Here is a 19,016-nt window from a genome sequence, read left to right as displayed (position 1 = left end):
TACTTTTAGGGACTTCCCTTCATGGTAAACCGCATGCTCTACCAATAAGAACGATCCATTATCCAAAAAGTCAGGTCGATTCTAGTCTGTAATACATGTTAACAACTCCATAAAAAGTGTGGGCATGGGGAAAAGAGTTCTGGACTTCTCTCTGAGAAACAGAAAGATATTAGTAGCAGAATCATCTTAGCCAAGCAAACCTCTCTGAATCTGACCAAAACCGAGCATCGTTCTGTCTTGCTACAGAACCATGTATGTGTCCAACAGCTTTACACAATGTCTGCCTAGAAATAAGCCACAGGAAAACAAGTTACAGAGACAGGTTGCGAGTCCTAGATATCATGGCCACAATCTCCCAGTTGGAAGTCAGATGGGAATACTTTCCTTTCTAACTTGGAACACTTCTTGTTGAGTCCAAGTCAGAGAGATCTATCTCAAAGATGGATCCAAAAAGCGGGTTTCTCCAATGGTTACAAAGTGTTTGGTTATCTAACATGGGTAACATTGTTTATCCCAGTAAGATTCAGTAGCAGAAGTGCTTGTCTATGGCTTCCACACAAACAAGAAATCTCAAGTAAGATATCACACTCATAGAATCTCCCAGTTTCCTTTGATATTCAAGCTGAACCAATTTCAGCCTTAATTTAAATAACAAAGATGTCTGGGATCTGTTTCCATGAAAGCACAGAAAAAACCTGTGACTTTTGAGAAATATTGTACAATACTTTAGCACATAAAATGGCTAAGAAAATTTCACTGCAAGCCCTAGAACTTGTGGACAGCCATGCTACATGTTTACTGCAAGCTCTTAAGGTTCAGTCACTTTTTCCACTATCCTGTTGCATGCCAATGCTAATGTGGTTTCTAGGATACATTTTCTGTATGCTAACATTTTGCAGCACCATTTTCCAAACCAGTCTGTGTGGCTTCTACCTTTCTCAGCCCCTCACCCCTTCTCCAAGTACCGCAAATATGAATACTGGGGCACCAACTACTAAAAGTGTAATCCAGTATCCTGCATCTGTGCAATGTCACATCCAAGAAAACGGAATGCTTTGATATTTGCAGTTACATCAAAATCTTTTTCATCAGAAGATAAATTACAAAGAAAACAGGAAAAAAAACAGAAAAAGTGTATTTACAAAAGCTTCTAAGCTTAAACACAGTAATAGAAGTGATTTTTCTCTTCCCTAGTTGTGTTTAGATCACTTCAGCAAGAATTTTCAGTCTCACCCTACCAACAAGTTGCCAGGATACTTGCGCTTCCCCATGACTGAGACTCAATCCTTCTATGAAACGCTCAGCCAAAATAAAATTTCCACTGAAGAGGATATATATGCACCTCATATCAGGATTGTAATCCGTCCACCCTATTTCTCTGCTTCCATATTCAGATTAAGATCTTTTTTTTCCTGCGTAAAAGCATATCCCTATAATTCATAACTTAAATCGGGATGTCAAGTCTGAGCACTTCTTTGGGAGATGTACTGACCACTTCCACCTAGTGTTAGAAATGCTGATGCCTCTTGATCATGGTAAGGTGGAGCCATCTCCTGTCCAGATAATAAACAACTTGTTAATAACAATATAGGTACTAAACTACAAACAATTCTTAACCAATGAAGTAAATGTTCTTTCAAGCTGACAAAGTGGACTCAATCCTCAGTATAAACATTCCACATATACTGAAGTCTTGAGTAACGTGACTCCATGGCAAGGGAGCCGTGCTTGACCTGCTCAGGGTATAACACTGGATCAGCAAATATAACGGTGTGGGGGCTACAGGATAACCCATATGCTTGGCCTACGGAAAAAAGTAAAATGCTAGGACTGCTAAACTGAAATAGGTTGGTTGCCCTGAGATAAAGCCCAGCCCTGCTCCAATTTGCAACCAAGTTGGGGAATGTGTTCACCTCTGGTGAACACACCTGAGCAGCTCTCCCCTTCTGTAGTACCCCAAGAGGAAAAGGTTCTCTCTTCTGGTTCTCATGCTTGTTAGCTAGTAAATCCCATATAAGGGGTTTACAACTGACAATGTTAATTTACAGAAGCACATAGACATGAATAACACATGTGTTTTGTTACTAACTGCTGGTGAGGGCTACAGAAGACAGCATTCAAACAACTCTGGTCTGGTAGCGAGTGAGTAAACAGCCTTCAACTCGGACTTGAATAATATGGTAATACATGAGATGATAAAGAGGAAAGGGCTCTCAAAGAGGAAGTCCCTTATGTTGGTAAGCATGTCACTGGAGAAACATGAACTTTGGAGTCACCACAGAGATCTCATTACGAAAACTGTGGTGCTTAGGTGGAGACTCTAGAGAGCAGAGGCTCAAGTAAGGGTAAGCCAAAGAATGTGTGCTCACAGAAGACAAAAAGGAGCTTAAAGTTTAACACGTGGAACTGTTAACTAGCTGAGGAATGTGTCCTCTCACAACTGCTCCGGGCTTTTTCAGATCCTTCCAATAAGACCTTTCTTCTGTTGTAACTTACCTGAAGCTGCAATTAGTAGTGAGGCTAATAATAAGAAAGTAAAAAGAAGGTCTGTTTTTCCTTTTTTTGTCTGGGACTGACAATTTTTTTGATTTACATTACCTTATGTACTGCCATGTATAGACAGTGAGAAATCTACTACACACACAGCCTTAAATTATTTCATGCATATACACCTACTCTAAACACAGACATGGGCCATCATTCAAACAGAGTAAGTTTTCTTCACAGTCACCTCCACATCACAGCAGCATTACAAAGTTAATGCAAGACGATACATTTAGCAGGTCAAGAAAAAGTACTTCGGAGGCAACGGTCAGGATAGAAAGAACATCATGAAAGCTAAGGGAATGGTCTTTAAATGGCAACCCACTCAAAGTCTCAGAGATATAATGGAGCAAGTTTTGGGACATTTTTCAGGTCGTATGAGAAGGGTTTAGAAACCTTCAGAGACCCTGAGCTTCAGCTTACTAAGACTTGGCATCCTCAACCACATAAAACAAACAATAGAAAATCACTGCATTTCTGTGAACAAGACAAAGAATTTGAAATTTATGAACTAATAATTCTGTTTCTCATGGTAAAAAACACATTCCCCCTCCTCCACTGTTCGTCAAACAGTTTTCCCACCCAGCTTTTTGGCATCCAGACACATCACAAGAAACACTATTTTTATATACAAACTGCTTCATGTTTCCCAAGAAATCATCTTTCCACAGCAATGGAGCCCAGGACCAAAATAAGAGAGACTGGTTCCAGGAAATAGTAATATTTGTAAGTCGTAGAAATATGATGAGTTTAATACAAAACAAAAATATCAGGAACTTGTATGACTACTGAGTCTTAGGAAAAAGAAGCAGAACAGGAATAAGGTTTCCACTTTAATTTTTTCTATTACAGTGTGTTCTACTTCAAAAGGACTCCATGCCCACATAAAGGTATGTCACATTGACATCGTTGCAAGGTAGAAAACTGAAGGATTAGTTACTATAACAACAGTTCTCTTTCAACTGAAGAGCATACACAAACTTGCCATTATTCTCTCTTTGTTTCTAATCCCAGAGACTACAAATGTACTCTGCCCTACTTTACAAAGGTGAATGTTTCAGATCATGTTCAGAATAATGATTGAAGGATAAAACCAAAGGGTTATTTTTTAAAAAATAAGGGACTTTTCCCTCTTTTATATTTTTGTAATATAATCTATTACAAATAATTATTTAATTTATAGTAATGTAAAAGTGCCAAAGTACAAGAAGAAAAAGATTCTAAATTTATCATTGCCATTCATCACTAAAATGCAAGTATTTTCTCATGAACTTCTCTATTATGTCCAGCAGAGGGTAGTAAAGGAACAGCTTTGTGAACTCCAAAAAAGTTCATCTTCATTGCCTGTCAAGTAGTGTATAGCAAAAGGTGTAAATGCTTTTTTAATGAAAATGATGCTACATTCCACACAGATCACCTTAAGAAGATGACTGCCATCATCAAGAACTTAAGCATAGATTATCTAACTAAAAGTTCATTAAAACAAGGTAGTCTACATGTATATTGAAATAAGAGATGTCTCTTGTATTAACAGATTGTTTTCTTGTGATTAATTCATTCAGTGAATGTAATCCATTTTCTAGGAAAAAGGAATTTCAATCTATACGTTAAATATTCCATAAAGAGATATAAAGAAATATAGGGCTAGCTCATGCAAAATGTAGAGCCTTCCTTCTGAAGTCTACTAATTTAAATCTTCTATATCTGAATGGAAATTTAACTCAAAATCTGACATCATGAGCAAAAATAAGAGTTGTTATCAGAATTTTACATAACTTTCTTCTTACACTGGTAATACTTGTTCCCTTACACTTAGAGGTTTTAAATAGACAGCGGGAACAGCACAGAACTAAGTGAGACTTGACCCAGGATGGACAGAACCACAGAAAGACTTCAGTACCTTGCCACACAGTGAAAACTACTGCCCAGATTTTAGTGCCCTCCTTCAGTGTTCCTTCCACAATGCATGGGAAGCATTTGGCAACTAAGAACATGATCCAGAGAAGCTAGTATGCTAACGAGGCAGCTGCTTAAGGTAGAGAGGAAGAAATTCTGTTGACAGCAATGTGTCTAAATCCCAACCATCTCCAGGCTTCACAGAAGCACTTCTTTCTTCTTGGGATGAAGCAGGCCCTTTGGAAAATGGAGTGCATAATCCTTTCTTTCAAACACAGCTAGAAGAGAAGACTGTTGCCAGTTTCCCTCCTTTATCCAACTAATCTGTCCTTGAATACTTCTTCAGTTCCTTCCCCTCCAGTCTCCCAGGAGAAAGCCCCAACAATCAGGCTACAGAGGTGAAGAATAAGTTACCTGGTCTCTTCCAACTCCAGGATCAAACTCCAGGAGGTAAGAGAGGAAGAGGAATGACAAATTTATAAATCCCAAAATAGGTTTTGGATGCGAACTAGGTTTCAAGCTCTGTTAATACTAAGCTGCTCCTGCATATGTCTAAGTTTTGGGGGTGAGGATTATGGGTGAGAGAACCTAGCTTAAAATGGATGTTATGGACCTGAATTTTGGACTTCAGAACCCAGGTCATCCTGAAGTGGCAGCCTTTCCTAACCACAGAAAAGGAGGAACAAACTTTGCTCTACAAATGAGGATGTAGGGTAGCAGCACCTTGTACCATGCAGATAATGCTGTTGTCACAAACCCTGGTGCTTTACTCCACTTTCAGTCCAAAATCTATAGCAAGAAACACTAAAAACTCAAAATATCTAGCGCCTGTGCTTCCTAAAGAACAATGGCATTTTCAGAGCCTCATTAATTTCTCTCTGACTTCAAATACAAAAGGGGGAAGTTAGCATTGTAGGCCCTTTCAGACATTTACATGCATGCAATTAACCTTTGCAATGGTACAGCAAGATGCTAGCTGATGCAAACATATTCACTCTAGTTTAATTTAAGATGACTTGCTTTTTTTTTTTTTTTTTTAATTCACAGGGACTTTCACTAACTTGTATAAAACTTTGTATGCAAGACCTTTTATTACCTACTTTCCTTAACCATTGCTGAAGCAGATATATTTACAAGCACCATAAGACTGTTTTTTCTGCAGTCTGAGTAAGTCGTTATCTCACTAGATTACTATGAGCATTTTAAAAATTCTGATTAAAAAAAAAAGAAAATCAAGCAACAATGAAAATATCTTAGCTGATTCTGGTCAGTAAGATAGCATTCCCTGACTAAAACCACCTCCAGGGAAAGCAGTTTTTTGTTTTCGAGGAACTGATCTCTTCCTTTTTAAGTCTAGAGATGGATGTTGGTATCTTTAAAGCTAGGGAGCCCAAAGAAAAGCCTCTTTGTAAATATTTGGAAGCAAAAATCTTTGCTTTTAAAAGGGTTATTGGAACTTCACAGTACACAGTACTTTCCAACTGAAGGTAATTCTGCCTAGGCCAATATGTCTGGCTCACAATATCTCAGAATAGATTTCCTGCAGATATTTGTGTCCTCAAAGAGATCTACCTTGTTGGTCAATAAGTCAGTGTTTTTTAGTTGATAAGCTTTGATCTTCCCTGTAGGAATTTTCTTTTGTACTTTGCCTTCAATGCAGTACTCTTAACTACCTAGCAATCAATGCTTTAAACACTTCTTTTTGTCTTTAAGGGAAAAATAAGAGAGAGGACACAGCTGAAAATTGTATGTCATTTATTCCTCCTCTAAGGACTCCGAATACCATGCATGTGCCCATTCTTCAAAATTGGTTACAGAAAACATTTAAAGATTCTACTGGTAGAAAAGTTACATCAGGATAGAAACCATCTGGTCACTGTGCTTTCCCAGAGTGACAAATATCCTGTCAAGAAAGCCTCGGTCCAGACTGTATGTTCAAGTAACATAGTTACTACAAATCCTACTATGAATCTACTTAGCAGGTAAGAAAATGTTGAAACTGAGGAGAGCATTCTAAGTAGCAGTTTTGTAAAAAATGCTAGTTTGGTACAAGATGCTAGTCTGAAAAATGTGAGACTTCTTAATAACATGTGTCACTCAACAGACAAGCAGAATAAAACCACCTTTAACATTTAAGTCTAGGCTGGAAGAGACTGCAAAACACCATGGTGGTCTTCCAGTATTTTATTTCTGCCTCCTAGCACACTACCTGGTGCCTTTCTCAGCTCCAACAGATTCTCTTTGACAAATTTACTAATTTTAGAAACCTGTTCAAAATGCAGTTATATACAGATGTTCTCTTAAGCCAAAAAGCTAGCAAGATAGACAAATTAAGTGGTTATGCAGAATTTGCAGGTTTCTTAATGTAAATGAAGTTGCACTGAGCTTAGCCTTGTTTCTGTGCTCTCATAAGCCTCCTCCCATCTAATGTTCAACCCCAGCCTCAAACCAGATACACAAAGTTAATGTCATTGACCTCTTCGGCCTGTTCTGCAAAATGGATGATCAACATTAGTGAACACAGTACAATGAATTTGCAGCCTACCAGGAGTTTCATCCCTCAAAAATAAAATTGTTCAAATACAGAATTTCAGGGCTTGTTAATCAAAAAACCTTACTTCAACTTCTTTTTTAAGTCGCTCCTCTCGTTCGGTGCAGTATTCAAGCTCATTGGCCTGTCGTCTCAGGAGTTCAGAGCAGTCGTTATGTTCCAGCTCCATATCTTTCATTTTCTTGTGCATATTTTGCAGAGCGTTATTCTGCTCCTAGAAAAAATAAAGATTGAAGGGAATACTTGTACTGAGATAGAGTATTATACTAAAGGAGTTTAAAAAAGGAATACAGTTTGAATGGAGACGGCATAAGAACAGGTTACTAGAACCTAACAAGCTAGCACTTGTTACCAAAACCATTTACCCAACAGCACACATGCTCTCCATTCACCATCAAGTAAAATACATTTGCTTAAAATCACCATCAGTATAATATTCTGTAGTCATTCTAAAAAACAGAGTCAATGCTCCACAAAAAAACCTTACCCTGCACAGCTTAGAGCAGACTGCTCTGCCAATCTCTTCTTTCTCCCAGCTGAACAGCAATGATGGTGAGGGAAAGTGTTAAGTAAATCTGATGAAAGGATAAATATGGACAGGACGTCCTATTTGATTTTGGTTTTAATTATTGGAACTTGAAATTGAATCAGACATTTTTATAAATGGTTACTGCCATAAACTAAACAATACTAATTTTTGTCGTTCGAAGAGAAACTATTCTGTCTAGGAACCGAATTATTTTAAACAATTATCTAGGTAAACTATGAAGAGGTCAGTACTATAAAATAACCAGGCTGTTCCCTACATCCAGTTACCACATTTGGAAGTTGAACCAAGCTAGAGCTGGGATAATTACTAACACTGCTGGACTCAGCAGTTCTGTGGAGTCATAGCTATGGAATCTCACGTGTAAGACCACCACCCCAGACTGGGAGGAAAGTAGCCAGATAATGAACCCCAGCAGCCCAGTACATACTTAAGCTGGAGGATCCCAGAAGTGCCAGAAAGAATAGCTTTGGTTTAGTGGACAGGAATAAGCTTTTCCATAACTAGCATCAGAAACAAGCTCTAAGTCCAGTGATTTAGTTGAAGGACCTTCAGAGACCCAAATTGTTAAAATAGCTTTCTGTGCAAAAAAAATAGAAAGATTACACTAAGTCCTCCTGTTCAATTATTCCTATTCAACATCACTGCAAGACTTTTCATGAAAATAAACCAGAGCTATCCAGTTGGTCTATAAATTCTGCTATTAATCTCATGTCACATGTTCTTGTTCCTGGAAATTACAAACCATTTGGCGTAGCTAGAGCAGGGAAGAGGAGGAAAAGAAAATGAATTATTCATACAGAATGATTCTTTGGAAGATTGAAGTCTAACAGGACCATGCTGATACATGAAGATTAAAGAAATGCAAGTCTTTTCCAAAGTTTGGAAAGGTATTTTAAAAATTCCTCCAGACTGAAGGTAGAAAGTTTTGACCACTCAAACATGACAACAATGGAACTATGATTGTTCTACAATGTTAAGTGTTATCAATTATTAACTAAAAAATTAAGTTTATTTTCTCTCTTCTTTCATGCAGAGGCATTACAGTACGATTTTATTCATGTCCTCTGGGGGAAAAATAAAGGGACACGTGTCAGACACATGTGGAAAAAAGTGTGGAATGTGAAGATAATTCCAATACTTCAAAAATAACATACCCAGATATGAACTAATCCCCTAATACCTGCTCCTGTAATATCAGGTCAATACACAGGTTTCTTCCCACTATCATGCTAAAAAAAAGTTTAACTATTCACATAGAAATATATAACTGTTCACACTACACTAAAAAGACACAGAGATATTGATCTCTTTGGGTACATTTTCCTGACATTAACAAAAGTACAGTGAGAAAAGACTTTACTGATGAAATAATACTTAGATGGATGGAAAATACTACATCAAGACTTAAAAATATTTTAAACTGGAAATGTAGATAACACTAACTAGACTAAAATTGACCTGAACACACCAGGTTTGTCATGTAACTCAACAGGGGTTGTACAATTTCAGAATCCGACAGAAGACTTAGAACTTTTCAGATTCCTATCCAACACAGAACTGTGCAAATTATTCTGATGGTCACCTGCATTTACAAGGTACAAAGAAAAATATTTTTCACTTTGCAAAAGGCATAAATAAGTTTATATACCTGCATGTCACAAAGCACACTTAATATTTGTTTCCTTATGAAAAAGGCAACTGATTTTTTTTTAAAAGTGTATAAACAAGGATTTCACAAGTAGTTTAAGACCGACCCCTGGATTATTTCTAGGAAGGAATATTATCTTTTGGATAACCACAAGGTGATGCTATTGCTCTTACTATACTCTAAATATTTTCTTTGATTATGAAGCAGATGGCATGCTTAGCACACCCAGGAGAGCACACTACGGAACCTGTTGGAAAGCTGAGAGGATTACTTTCCCTCTATCTCTTAGAGACAGTAAATTAAGCTGACTTCATTTCTGTATGCAACTCAAAACTGTCATAGCCAGGCTCAGAATCACAGTTCCTGAAATGCAGCTTTTCTGACCAGGATTTGCATACTTGCTTAGAATCTCATTTCTGTGTACATATTAAGACCAAAATTAAATCAACTCTGTCTAACTTTCTTTTCATAACTCAGAAAAACTGTAAAAGTATTTAAAACAGGCCTGTAAATACATGGTTCAAAAGACTGGAACACTTTTGAAGTTACCTTTTATAAACCCAGATCTTTCAGGCATTTGTTTATCTGCCCAATTTAAATCAAATAAAATTTAAAATTTTATCATACACAACTTCCAAATAACAATTAAGGCAGGCAACGGCATTTTTAACATTTATATATTCTGTATTTGCTGATATTTTTTAGCTACATATATAATTTATAATTAGGGTGACTGGCAGGGGAACAAATACAAAATAAATTAAAGTGGGGAAGAGAATGTTTCTCCTGTTGAAGTCAGATTAAGATTTGATGCTTAGTAGTGAATCAGGTTTACTTTAGGAGTGAACAACTTTCTAGCTTTAATCTACTTACCAACTGAACACTTGTCTCTGCAGATGATCTTTACTTCTGCATATATACCCACTGGCAGAGAATACAATGTCCCAAACAATCCTCTAGTCATGATGGTAGGCCAAACTTCACTGAGACAATGTACTTCTCGCCCTGATGGGATGCACCCACGAGTGCTGAGGGAGCTGGCAGACGTTATTACTAAGCCACTCTCCATCATCTTTGAAAGGTCATGGAGGACAGGAGAGGTGCCTGAGGACTGGAAGAAAGCCAATGTCACCCCAGTCTTCAAAAAGGGCAAGAAGGAGCACACAGGGAACTACAGGCCAGTCAGCCTCACCTCCATCCCTGGAAAGGTGATGGAGCAGCTCATCCTGGAGGCCATCTCCAAGCATGTGGAGGAAAAGAAGGTGATCAGGAGTAGTCAGCATGGCTTCAGCAAGGGGAAATCATGCCTAACCAACCTGATAGCCTTCTCTGATGGAATGACTGGCTGGGTAGATGAGGGGAGAGCAGTGGATGTTGTCTACCTTGACTTCAGCAAGGCTTTTGACACTGTCTCCCATAACATCCTCACAGACAAGCTCAGGAAGGGTGGGCTAGATGAGTGGACAGTGAGGTGGACTGAGAACTGCCTGAATGGCAGAGCTCAGAGAGTTGTGATCAGCGGTGCAGAGTCTAGTTGGAGGCCTGTAGCTAGCGGTGTCCCCCAGGGGTCAGTCCTGGGTCCAGTCTTGTTCAACTTCTTCATCAGTGACCTGGATGAAGGCACAGAGTGCACCCTCAGCAAGTTTGCTGACGATACAAAACTGGGAGGAGTGGCCAATACACCAGAGGGCTGTGCTGCCATTCAGAGGGACCTGGACAGGCTGGAGAAATGGACAGAGAGGAACCTCAGGAAGTTCAAGGAAGGCAAGTGCACCTAGGGAGGAATAACCTCAGGCACCAGGACAGGTTGGGGGCTGACCTGCAGCTCTGCCGAGAAGGACCTGGGAGTGCTGGTGGACACCAAGTTAAGCATGAGGCAGCAATGGGCCCTTGTGGCCAAGAAGGCCAATGGTCTCCTGGGCTGCATCAGGAAGAGTGTTGCCAGCAGGTCGAGGGAGGTGATTCTCCCCCTCTACTCAGCCCTGCTGAGGCCACATCTGGAGTACTGCGTCCAGTTCTGGGCTCCCCAGCACAAGAGGGATGTGGCACTACTGGAGCAAGTCCAGCAAAGGGCTACAAAGATGATTAGGGGACTGGAGCATCTCTCCTATGAGGAAAGGCTGAGAGAGCTGGGCCTGTTCAGCCTGGAGAAGAGAAGACTGAGAGGGGATGTTGTCAATGTATACAAGTATCTTAAGGAAGGGTGTCAAGAGGATGGAGCCAGACTCTTTTCAGTGGTGCCCAGCGACAGGATGCGAGACAACGGGCACAAACTGAAACACAGACACTTCCATCTGAACATGAGGAAAAACTTTTTCACTGTGAGGGTGACAGAGCACTGGAACAGGTTGCCCAGAGAGGTGGTGGAGTCTCCTTCTCTGGAGATATTCAAAACGCGCCTGGATGCAATCCTGTGCAATGTGCTCTAGGTGACCCTGCTTGAGCAGGGGGGTTTGACTGGATGATCTCCAGAGGTCCCTTCCAACCTCAGCGATTCTGTGATTCTGTGATTCTGTGAATACTGATCTTTTTCTACCTCTCTTTTCAGCATTAAAAGTCATTGAACATGGCTTCTACAAAACACTGAATAGAACTAAAGGTAAGTCCACCTGAAACCCTCTTCATTCCAACCCAGTTTACTCTTAGACAGGTCTCAGAGCCAACGCTCCACTCTTCACCTCTGTTACCTGGCAATGTTTAATAAATAAATAAATAAATAAGAAAGCACCATATCTAAAGATAGGTTTCCTCATAGCCTGTAACTTATAAAACTTTTGTAAACATAAGACTTTGCATGAAAACTGAATCATATATCTCTTAGTTTGAGAAAGACATTAGGGGGTCATCTGTCAATCAACTCGTGTTTTTCCCTAAAATCTTCTTGTTCTCCTTGCCTTTCTTTGTTTGTTAAGCTATTCTTTTATGCTTCTCCTAACTGTTCCTTCAAAGCATCTGCCAACATAACCACAAACTTTCAGAGGGAGAGCTTCTAAAGCATTTCGTCTTTGTTCCCCAGAAGTCTTGGCAGGGACAGATCACACTATACACTTTATTCTTGGAAACTTTATCTCAAGTAAGTTTGCACCTCCATCTCAAATCATTCTTTCTTCTTCAGTAACACTCGCCTGAACACAAACTATTGCCTATCCTCCTATTTTCTCATGTTTATCTGGTTAGGTTTCTTTGCAGGGCAGATTGCCTTTGTCACAGAGCTTTCCCTTTTGTCCACCATTTGAAGAAAACACAGTGCAGTGGGGTCCAAGCTCCACAATCAGGACTCCTGGGCATTAAGATAACAACACGGTGCAATTCCTTTTGCAGTACAAGCATAAACATACTAGGTAACCACACACTACCTGATTTCTACCTTATGTCTCATTATTTCACCTTTTTCCAGGTCCTGCCTTCAAAGAAACAGCTGAAGAGACAATACTCTGGAAATACAGATAAGTAGGGAATCCTCTTTGCTCTTATTCTTTAAAAGTTGCTCCTACAGATACAGCACAGAATTTAACCAAGACTCAAGTTGAAAACAATTTGTTTTTGACAAAAAAAAACAACAAAAAAAAGTGGGAGCAGGTACACTGTACAAAACACAAAAATGCCTTTTTTTTTTTAAAAAAAGAATTGCCATCTTTTAAAAAACTAGCCAAGATTCAACATTATTAATATATTAAAAAAATCAACAATTTCTTTTCTCCATCCAAAAATCACTCCACCAAATCTATTCACTTCCCAGGGACTATGTACAGGCAATACTGGGTGTTTCATCAAAAAAAGAGTCTTAATTCTTCACACCAACTCTGCAGACATCCTATTTTCTGAACACAAGTACCCTCAACATATCTTAAAAGGAAAGTAGATACAAAATTATACTAAAATGTGTATTTACTTTACAAAACACATGCTAGCAAATACAGTTCGGTGCTGTTAAAGAAGAAAACAACAAACACAAAAGAACCACACGCTCTCAAATGGAACTCCAGATTGTCAAAGGTTCAGGACAGAGGAAGGAGGGTGAAACTGACAGAATAACTGAGTTTTCATTTGTTCAGCTTAGAACTAACTCGAATGTGCAAATTAGTGAATCCATTAGTAGTTAATTCAAATCCAGCTGAGATCAACAGCAACCAAAATTAAACATTCAAAAAGCAGACAGAATGCAAAATGACTGTGTTGAATGAGCATATTTCTAGGACAGTATCAGCATGACTACTGGACATTCCCTGCCTCTGAGAAGATGGCTGCTTGGAAGGAAGAGAGCAGTAATTCCCAATTCAGTTAGAATAGGAAAGCCTACTGTCACGATCCCAGAAGTTTTGCCTGGCTGAAAAGGGGGTGGGAAGGGGGGGGTGGGAAAGGGGTGGGAAAGGTGTGGGAAGGGGGGGGGAGATAAAGTTATTGCTACCTATATTGAAGTTACTCTCTGTCGATAATTGAACTTCAGGAAGCTACTAAATATTCATAAGCAAACAGAAGCTTTGACAGTAATACAGATAATTTGCTTTGCTTATGTTTGAAACAGGTTGTTTTTAATTAGTAAAATATTAAAACACCTGCAACATCAACTACAGTATTCTTTCTGCTTCCCATTGTTCTGACTGAAACCTAAACTCCTTTAAGGCTGTCTCCCTACTCTGCAATTCTATCTTATTTCTTTAATCCTTGCTACACTCTAGGTTCCCCTTGATTAGACAAAGGATTGCTTCATAACTGAAGATACTCTTAAAATTGCTACAACATCCTATGAAAGCATAAATTCATACCCTGCAGTTTACCTCATAAGCCCCACCTTACCTTACCATTTTAAAAAATTCTGTTGCCCAAACAGCATCACAATGTAGTACAACAGATGGATTTGCTGTCAGAATTTAGCTTCTAGGCTACCAGATTATTTCACGTCATTTGGGAAGACTGTTTGGCACTGTTCCAGATTTGGAGCTGACTGGGTGGGAAGAAAGTTGGACTAATTTTCCATAGTTTGAGCAATGTTTAGCCCAACTAAGTCAAGTATCCCAAGTCTTAAAAGGACATATAAAAGGAGCAAATGTGAATATAAAAAAAGATTTCTCTAGCTAAATGAAAGAAAGCAAATCTGTAAGCAGTAATCTGTTCTCTGTGCACATCATGTATACGAGTAAATCACTATCAGCCTTACTAGACCCTCTGTACTGCACTTTGAAAGCATAAAAGATGACTATAATTGAATACATACTCACTTATGTTGCTAAAGGCATAAAGTAATCTAATTGTGGATTATTAAAACTCAAATGATTAAATTATAATTGTATAATCATTTTTGTTCCTGTGGAGCAGGTAAAGGTTGGGTATACTAGCTCAGCACTTCCACACCATAATATGACTAGATTTCTTTGAAGCATAATTCAGCTCAGAATTGCTTGCCTTTGGAAAAAATGTAAGAAATAATAATAACAAAAATCTATTTAACATCTAAGTGATTTACACATACCAGTGCAACTCAACTTTAAAAATGACTTTTTTCCAGTAATATAATGAAATTATCTGAAGAATACAAACCCACAGTATAAAACAGATTATACAGTCTCTTCTTAACAGGGAACGTGTTTCTTTTCTAATTAAATAGCAGAAATTCCAATAACAGTCATTCCTTCCACCTGAACTAAGTCTACTGAAATAACAGAACTCAATGAGGTTTTAAGCCATCACATCTTTCACATGAGACATGGAGTGGGTAACATACAACACTGCTGGAAATTCCATTATCACAGTTTGGGTTGCATGATAGATGTGTTGTCTCCATATTACACAAACGATTTTCAGTTTCAGAGGCTATTACATGTCAGACTGGGGAGATAAGAGGGAAAGGGATTTAGAGGCTAGGTCTTCTGCTTCCCTGATTTTACCAACTCAGCTTTGCACTGCAGTGCAAACACACCTCACCACCAATGTGCACCAAGAACTTGATTTAGTTGCTTACCATGTAAAACAGCAACAATATATTCCATCAAAGCAAGAAAGACTGTAAAATAGTACAACTTTACAAAAGCATATTCTTCACAGACATTCTGCAACATTTCTCTATTTGGAATTTTTTTCCCCAGACCAGAAAAAAAAACCCACCCACCATACATTTTCCCACCAAAAAAGTTCCACACATCATCTCATGCAATTCAGCTTCCCAACTATAAGATATCATACCTGTAAAATGCTTTCTAGTTTGAGTCTTTCCTTAAGAAGCAATTCATATTCATTATTACAGGTCCTGAGAATATCATCCTTCTCATCTAAGTCACTTGCAAGTCTTTGCTGCTGTTCTTTCCATTTCTGCTGAGCAATATGAAACATTTTCTCAGTCTCTGCCACTTTCTGCTGAAGATTTTCATTCAGTACTATTATTTACAGAAGAAGAGAAAGAAACAAGACAAGTATCACTGCTGAGTTTGTTCAGAAAAATTGTATAATGAGTGTTGGTTCTTCTGTGTTTTGTGATATCCAAATTGTAATATCTCTGCCAAATTTTCCATTGTTCTTCCTTTAAACAGTAGTTCATACTGTCTTCTGCTCCTGCTACTATCCCTGGTATTTCACAGCCCTCTGAAGTTCCTTATGTCCAAGTGAGTAAACACTCTCTTATATCCTAAAATTTGGACTACTGAAAAGTCTACTACAAATTTAGTTAAGACACTGTACTCCAGCAAGTCATTACATTTTTGAACACTAGAACGGTCTTTCTCTTCTTCCTCATTCCATATTACCTGTCCCTCATCAACATTCCTATAGATTTTTAAAGGAAACAAGATTACTACCACAAAATACCCTAAACCTTCATAACTTCTAGAACAAAACAACCTGGCCTATTCTGAACCACCTTGTTCTCCCCAAAGTTTTGGCTTTCCCAGCCTAAGCATGCAGATCTGCAAACACGAGTGGACATTTCATATGTATTACAGCAATGAGCTCATTTTAAATTACAGTAAAGGTAGCCTGTGCAATGAAAAGAACTATAGGAAATCCTAAGGCAGGTTATGCTAGTGAGCAAAGGCTTAGCTTTTCTAAATTAAATTACTGCTACTTAAGGGAATTAAAACTTCAACACAGCAAATGCCCTGAGATAGGGGAAGAACATATGTAGTTTTCTGTGAAAGCTACAAATACTGCTGAAAACTTCATGACATATGGCTACCATGTAATGCAGATTGACTTAGTAATTTCATTTTACAAACTGGCTTTCAGATGAAGCTACTTTGTATTAATTTCTCATTTTGCTGTATACAATAAGCTACACTGACATTTAAGTGATCACCACTTCCTAATATATTCTTATTTCAATTTCTTGCGTTTTTCTGTAATTTCATCTCAACCTAAGAAGAGTAAAACAAACAGAAGAGACATGTCAAAAAGTGGTAGACGAGCAATGGACAGAACAATGGGAAAAGACTATCACATGGCAGAACATCAATCCTCACTGAGAAGAGCAGAACACCACATTGGAGGAAGTATAGAAGAGGACAGTAAGCCACAAAGGGGCGCCTCTGTCCAAGCAGCCAAATACCAGTCACATTAAAACACCAAGCAAAAGCTGAAAAAGGCTCCAAAGCAACCAGGGAAAAAAAGCAGTAAGTCAATAACTGCAAAAAACTGAGAAGCAACATCATAATGATTTGACTTTCAGCAGTTAATTAGTTTTCTAAATCATAAAGTAAATCACAAAACAAATTTTAAACACCTGGCATTTTAAAACACACAGAAAGGCACTATTCACTTCTAAAGCAGACACTTTCAAGGGACATTAGAAACTGGCAAGCAAACAGAATGATCATGCACAGAAAAAAAAAAGATAGCTTTCCTCTAAATAAACTAACAGTTAAAATCTTCAACTTGCAATGGTAAAGGAATTTCCAAAGGAAAAAATATTTTTCACTGTGCCATCTGTAAGAATGTTTTACTTGGCTTTTGAGTTTTCCCAAGCAGTTAAAAGTTCAACTTTCTAATTACCTTAGAAACACCTGGTACTTCTCCTTGAAAGAATAAAATGTGTATGTGTAACTCTAAACTGTCCATGGAACATAAAATGTCAGCAAATTCACAAATGTATTTCCCGTATTAGATTAAAAAGGTATTACACTTGCTTAGGTCATTAAAAATGCACATCACTTCCTTGTAAGGACCAGAAGTCTGCCCACTCTCTGTTGAGGAGGAAATCTGAATTTCTGAGTACCAAATCAATAGGAAAAAAAGATGATTAGGTAAAATCTCCCCTTCCACATACTACTGTCATGTTTCCTTCCACAGAAAGTGTGTGTTGTGGAGCTACCAAAACACACATGTTCCATTACTTATAAAAAGGGAAAGGAGGAAGATGAGAAGGAAGTGAACTGGACATGAACACTGAAAAGCCTGAAACTTTGAAAAGATGAAAGATGGAAGCAGTGTGATCAGAATTGCTGGAAAAAGTTGTTAGAGTGCAAACAAATGAAATACAGACAGGCCAAAAAATGAACAGGAATGGATGATTTTTTTCTTGACATAGAAAAGTAAAAAGAAAAAGAACTGCTGGACAGAGCAATAACCAAGATGTGGAGAGAACCATGATTACAATCCTGTACAAAGACAGCAGTGAAATGTGGTAACAAAACGAAGGGGTTGGGGGGGGGGGGAACAAAAGAAAAGTTGAGTAGGGGTGAAAGGGAAGGAGCAAAAGGAAAAAGGGCTGATAGGTTTAACTCCCACATGAGACAGCAAGAATAACAGTTAACCAAAACAGATGGATCAGAGATGGGAAAGACAAGAGAGATCCAAGAAAAACAGCAATAACTGGAAAATATAACTGAGTCACTGTATCTCCGTTGTCTTCCTGACTTGGAAGAGACTTAGCCTTTGTTCTGTGTTTGCTCTTTTGAAACATACCTTGCAGTTGCTCAAGTCGTTTGTTTGCATCACTTAATTTTTCTTCTGCAGCGTATCTTTTCAGACCAGCATCTTTTCTGGCAATTGCCAGTTCATACTCCAGGCTTTGTCGAACAGCTTCTCCTTTCTCAACTTCAGACCGTAATTTGGCAATCTGGCTTTCATAGCTGGACAGCTGTAAAAGAAATTTCTTCCAAAAAACTGGCAAAAAAAAAGTCCTTAAGAAAATGTAACGTTACAGAAATACGCCTACTGAATATTTTCAAAAGATATTCTGAATTTTGTGTATAATTTTGTCTTCTTTTTCCATTTGAACTTAAAATACTTAGAGCCCTGAAAGCGACAATGCATATTTACATGAATTCTGAGTGATTTATTGTTTTTTATGCAAACTAGTCATATTTTTACATCAAGTCCATGTACTTCAAAAATCTTCTTTTTTCCAAAAATATATTGCCTTAAGAAAATAGAAATAGTCATAACATTGTCCTCTTTCTGCATGTCAAAGAAAAACTGCAGTAACTGAATCACTGTCTCCAACAGGCAATTTTCTGGTAACTTTATTTAAATTGAACACTAAAAAATAGTCATGTCAGGATGCTACACCATCAGACCAGCATAATAACTGACCAGTAACTGACCAACATACATATGAACATAAAAATAACTCCAATAAAGGCAATCAGGAACAAAGCAGAATAGAACTAAATTTTATAGGCAACAAATTAGAATGGAAATGCTCTGAAGAATGATTTTGCTCAAATCAAGGATACCAGCCTCATCATTGCCAGCAAAAAACTGGGTCCAGAAAATCAATTTCAAGCTACTTCAAGACAGGAAGGTGGAAAGTAAAATATAGATTTCTTCAGAATGCCTAAAGAGTAGCCCTTTAACTTTAATAACATTGCATGTAGATAACTTGAGCACTTCATATTATC

At 38.2% G+C, this 19,016-nt stretch overlaps 1 protein-coding gene across 8 annotated transcripts in view; it reads right to left on the bottom strand.

The window, feature by feature from the left end:
- The window catches only part of CCDC171 (coiled-coil domain containing 171), a 155,842-nt gene that overhangs the window by 128,018 nt on the left and 8,808 nt on the right, over positions 1–19,016 (bottom strand). For 5 of the 8 annotated variants that reach the window (XM_067315429.1, XM_067315424.1, XM_067315425.1 and 2 more), the window contains 3 exons: positions 18,079–18,253; positions 15,370–15,560; positions 7,059–7,205 (listed from right to left, as the gene is read on the bottom strand). In XM_067315429.1, the coding sequence (XP_067171530.1) occupies positions 7,059–7,205; positions 15,370–15,560; positions 18,079–18,253 (513 nt within the window). Of the gene's footprint in view, positions 1–7,058; positions 7,206–7,968; positions 8,107–10,062; positions 10,292–15,369; positions 15,561–18,078; positions 18,254–19,016 lie in introns of those variants that run through there. The other 3 variants (XM_067315428.1, XM_067315431.1, XM_067315430.1) reach the window with 3 other exon arrangements.

This window comes from Apteryx mantelli, chromosome Z (assembly GCF_036417845.1).
Source record: "Apteryx mantelli isolate bAptMan1 chromosome Z, bAptMan1.hap1, whole genome shotgun sequence".
Classification (NCBI taxonomy): Eukaryota; Metazoa; Chordata; class Aves; order Apterygiformes; family Apterygidae; genus Apteryx; species Apteryx mantelli.
The sequence above is the reverse complement of the archived record's forward strand: the minus strand, read 5'-3'. Positions and strand labels throughout refer to the sequence as shown.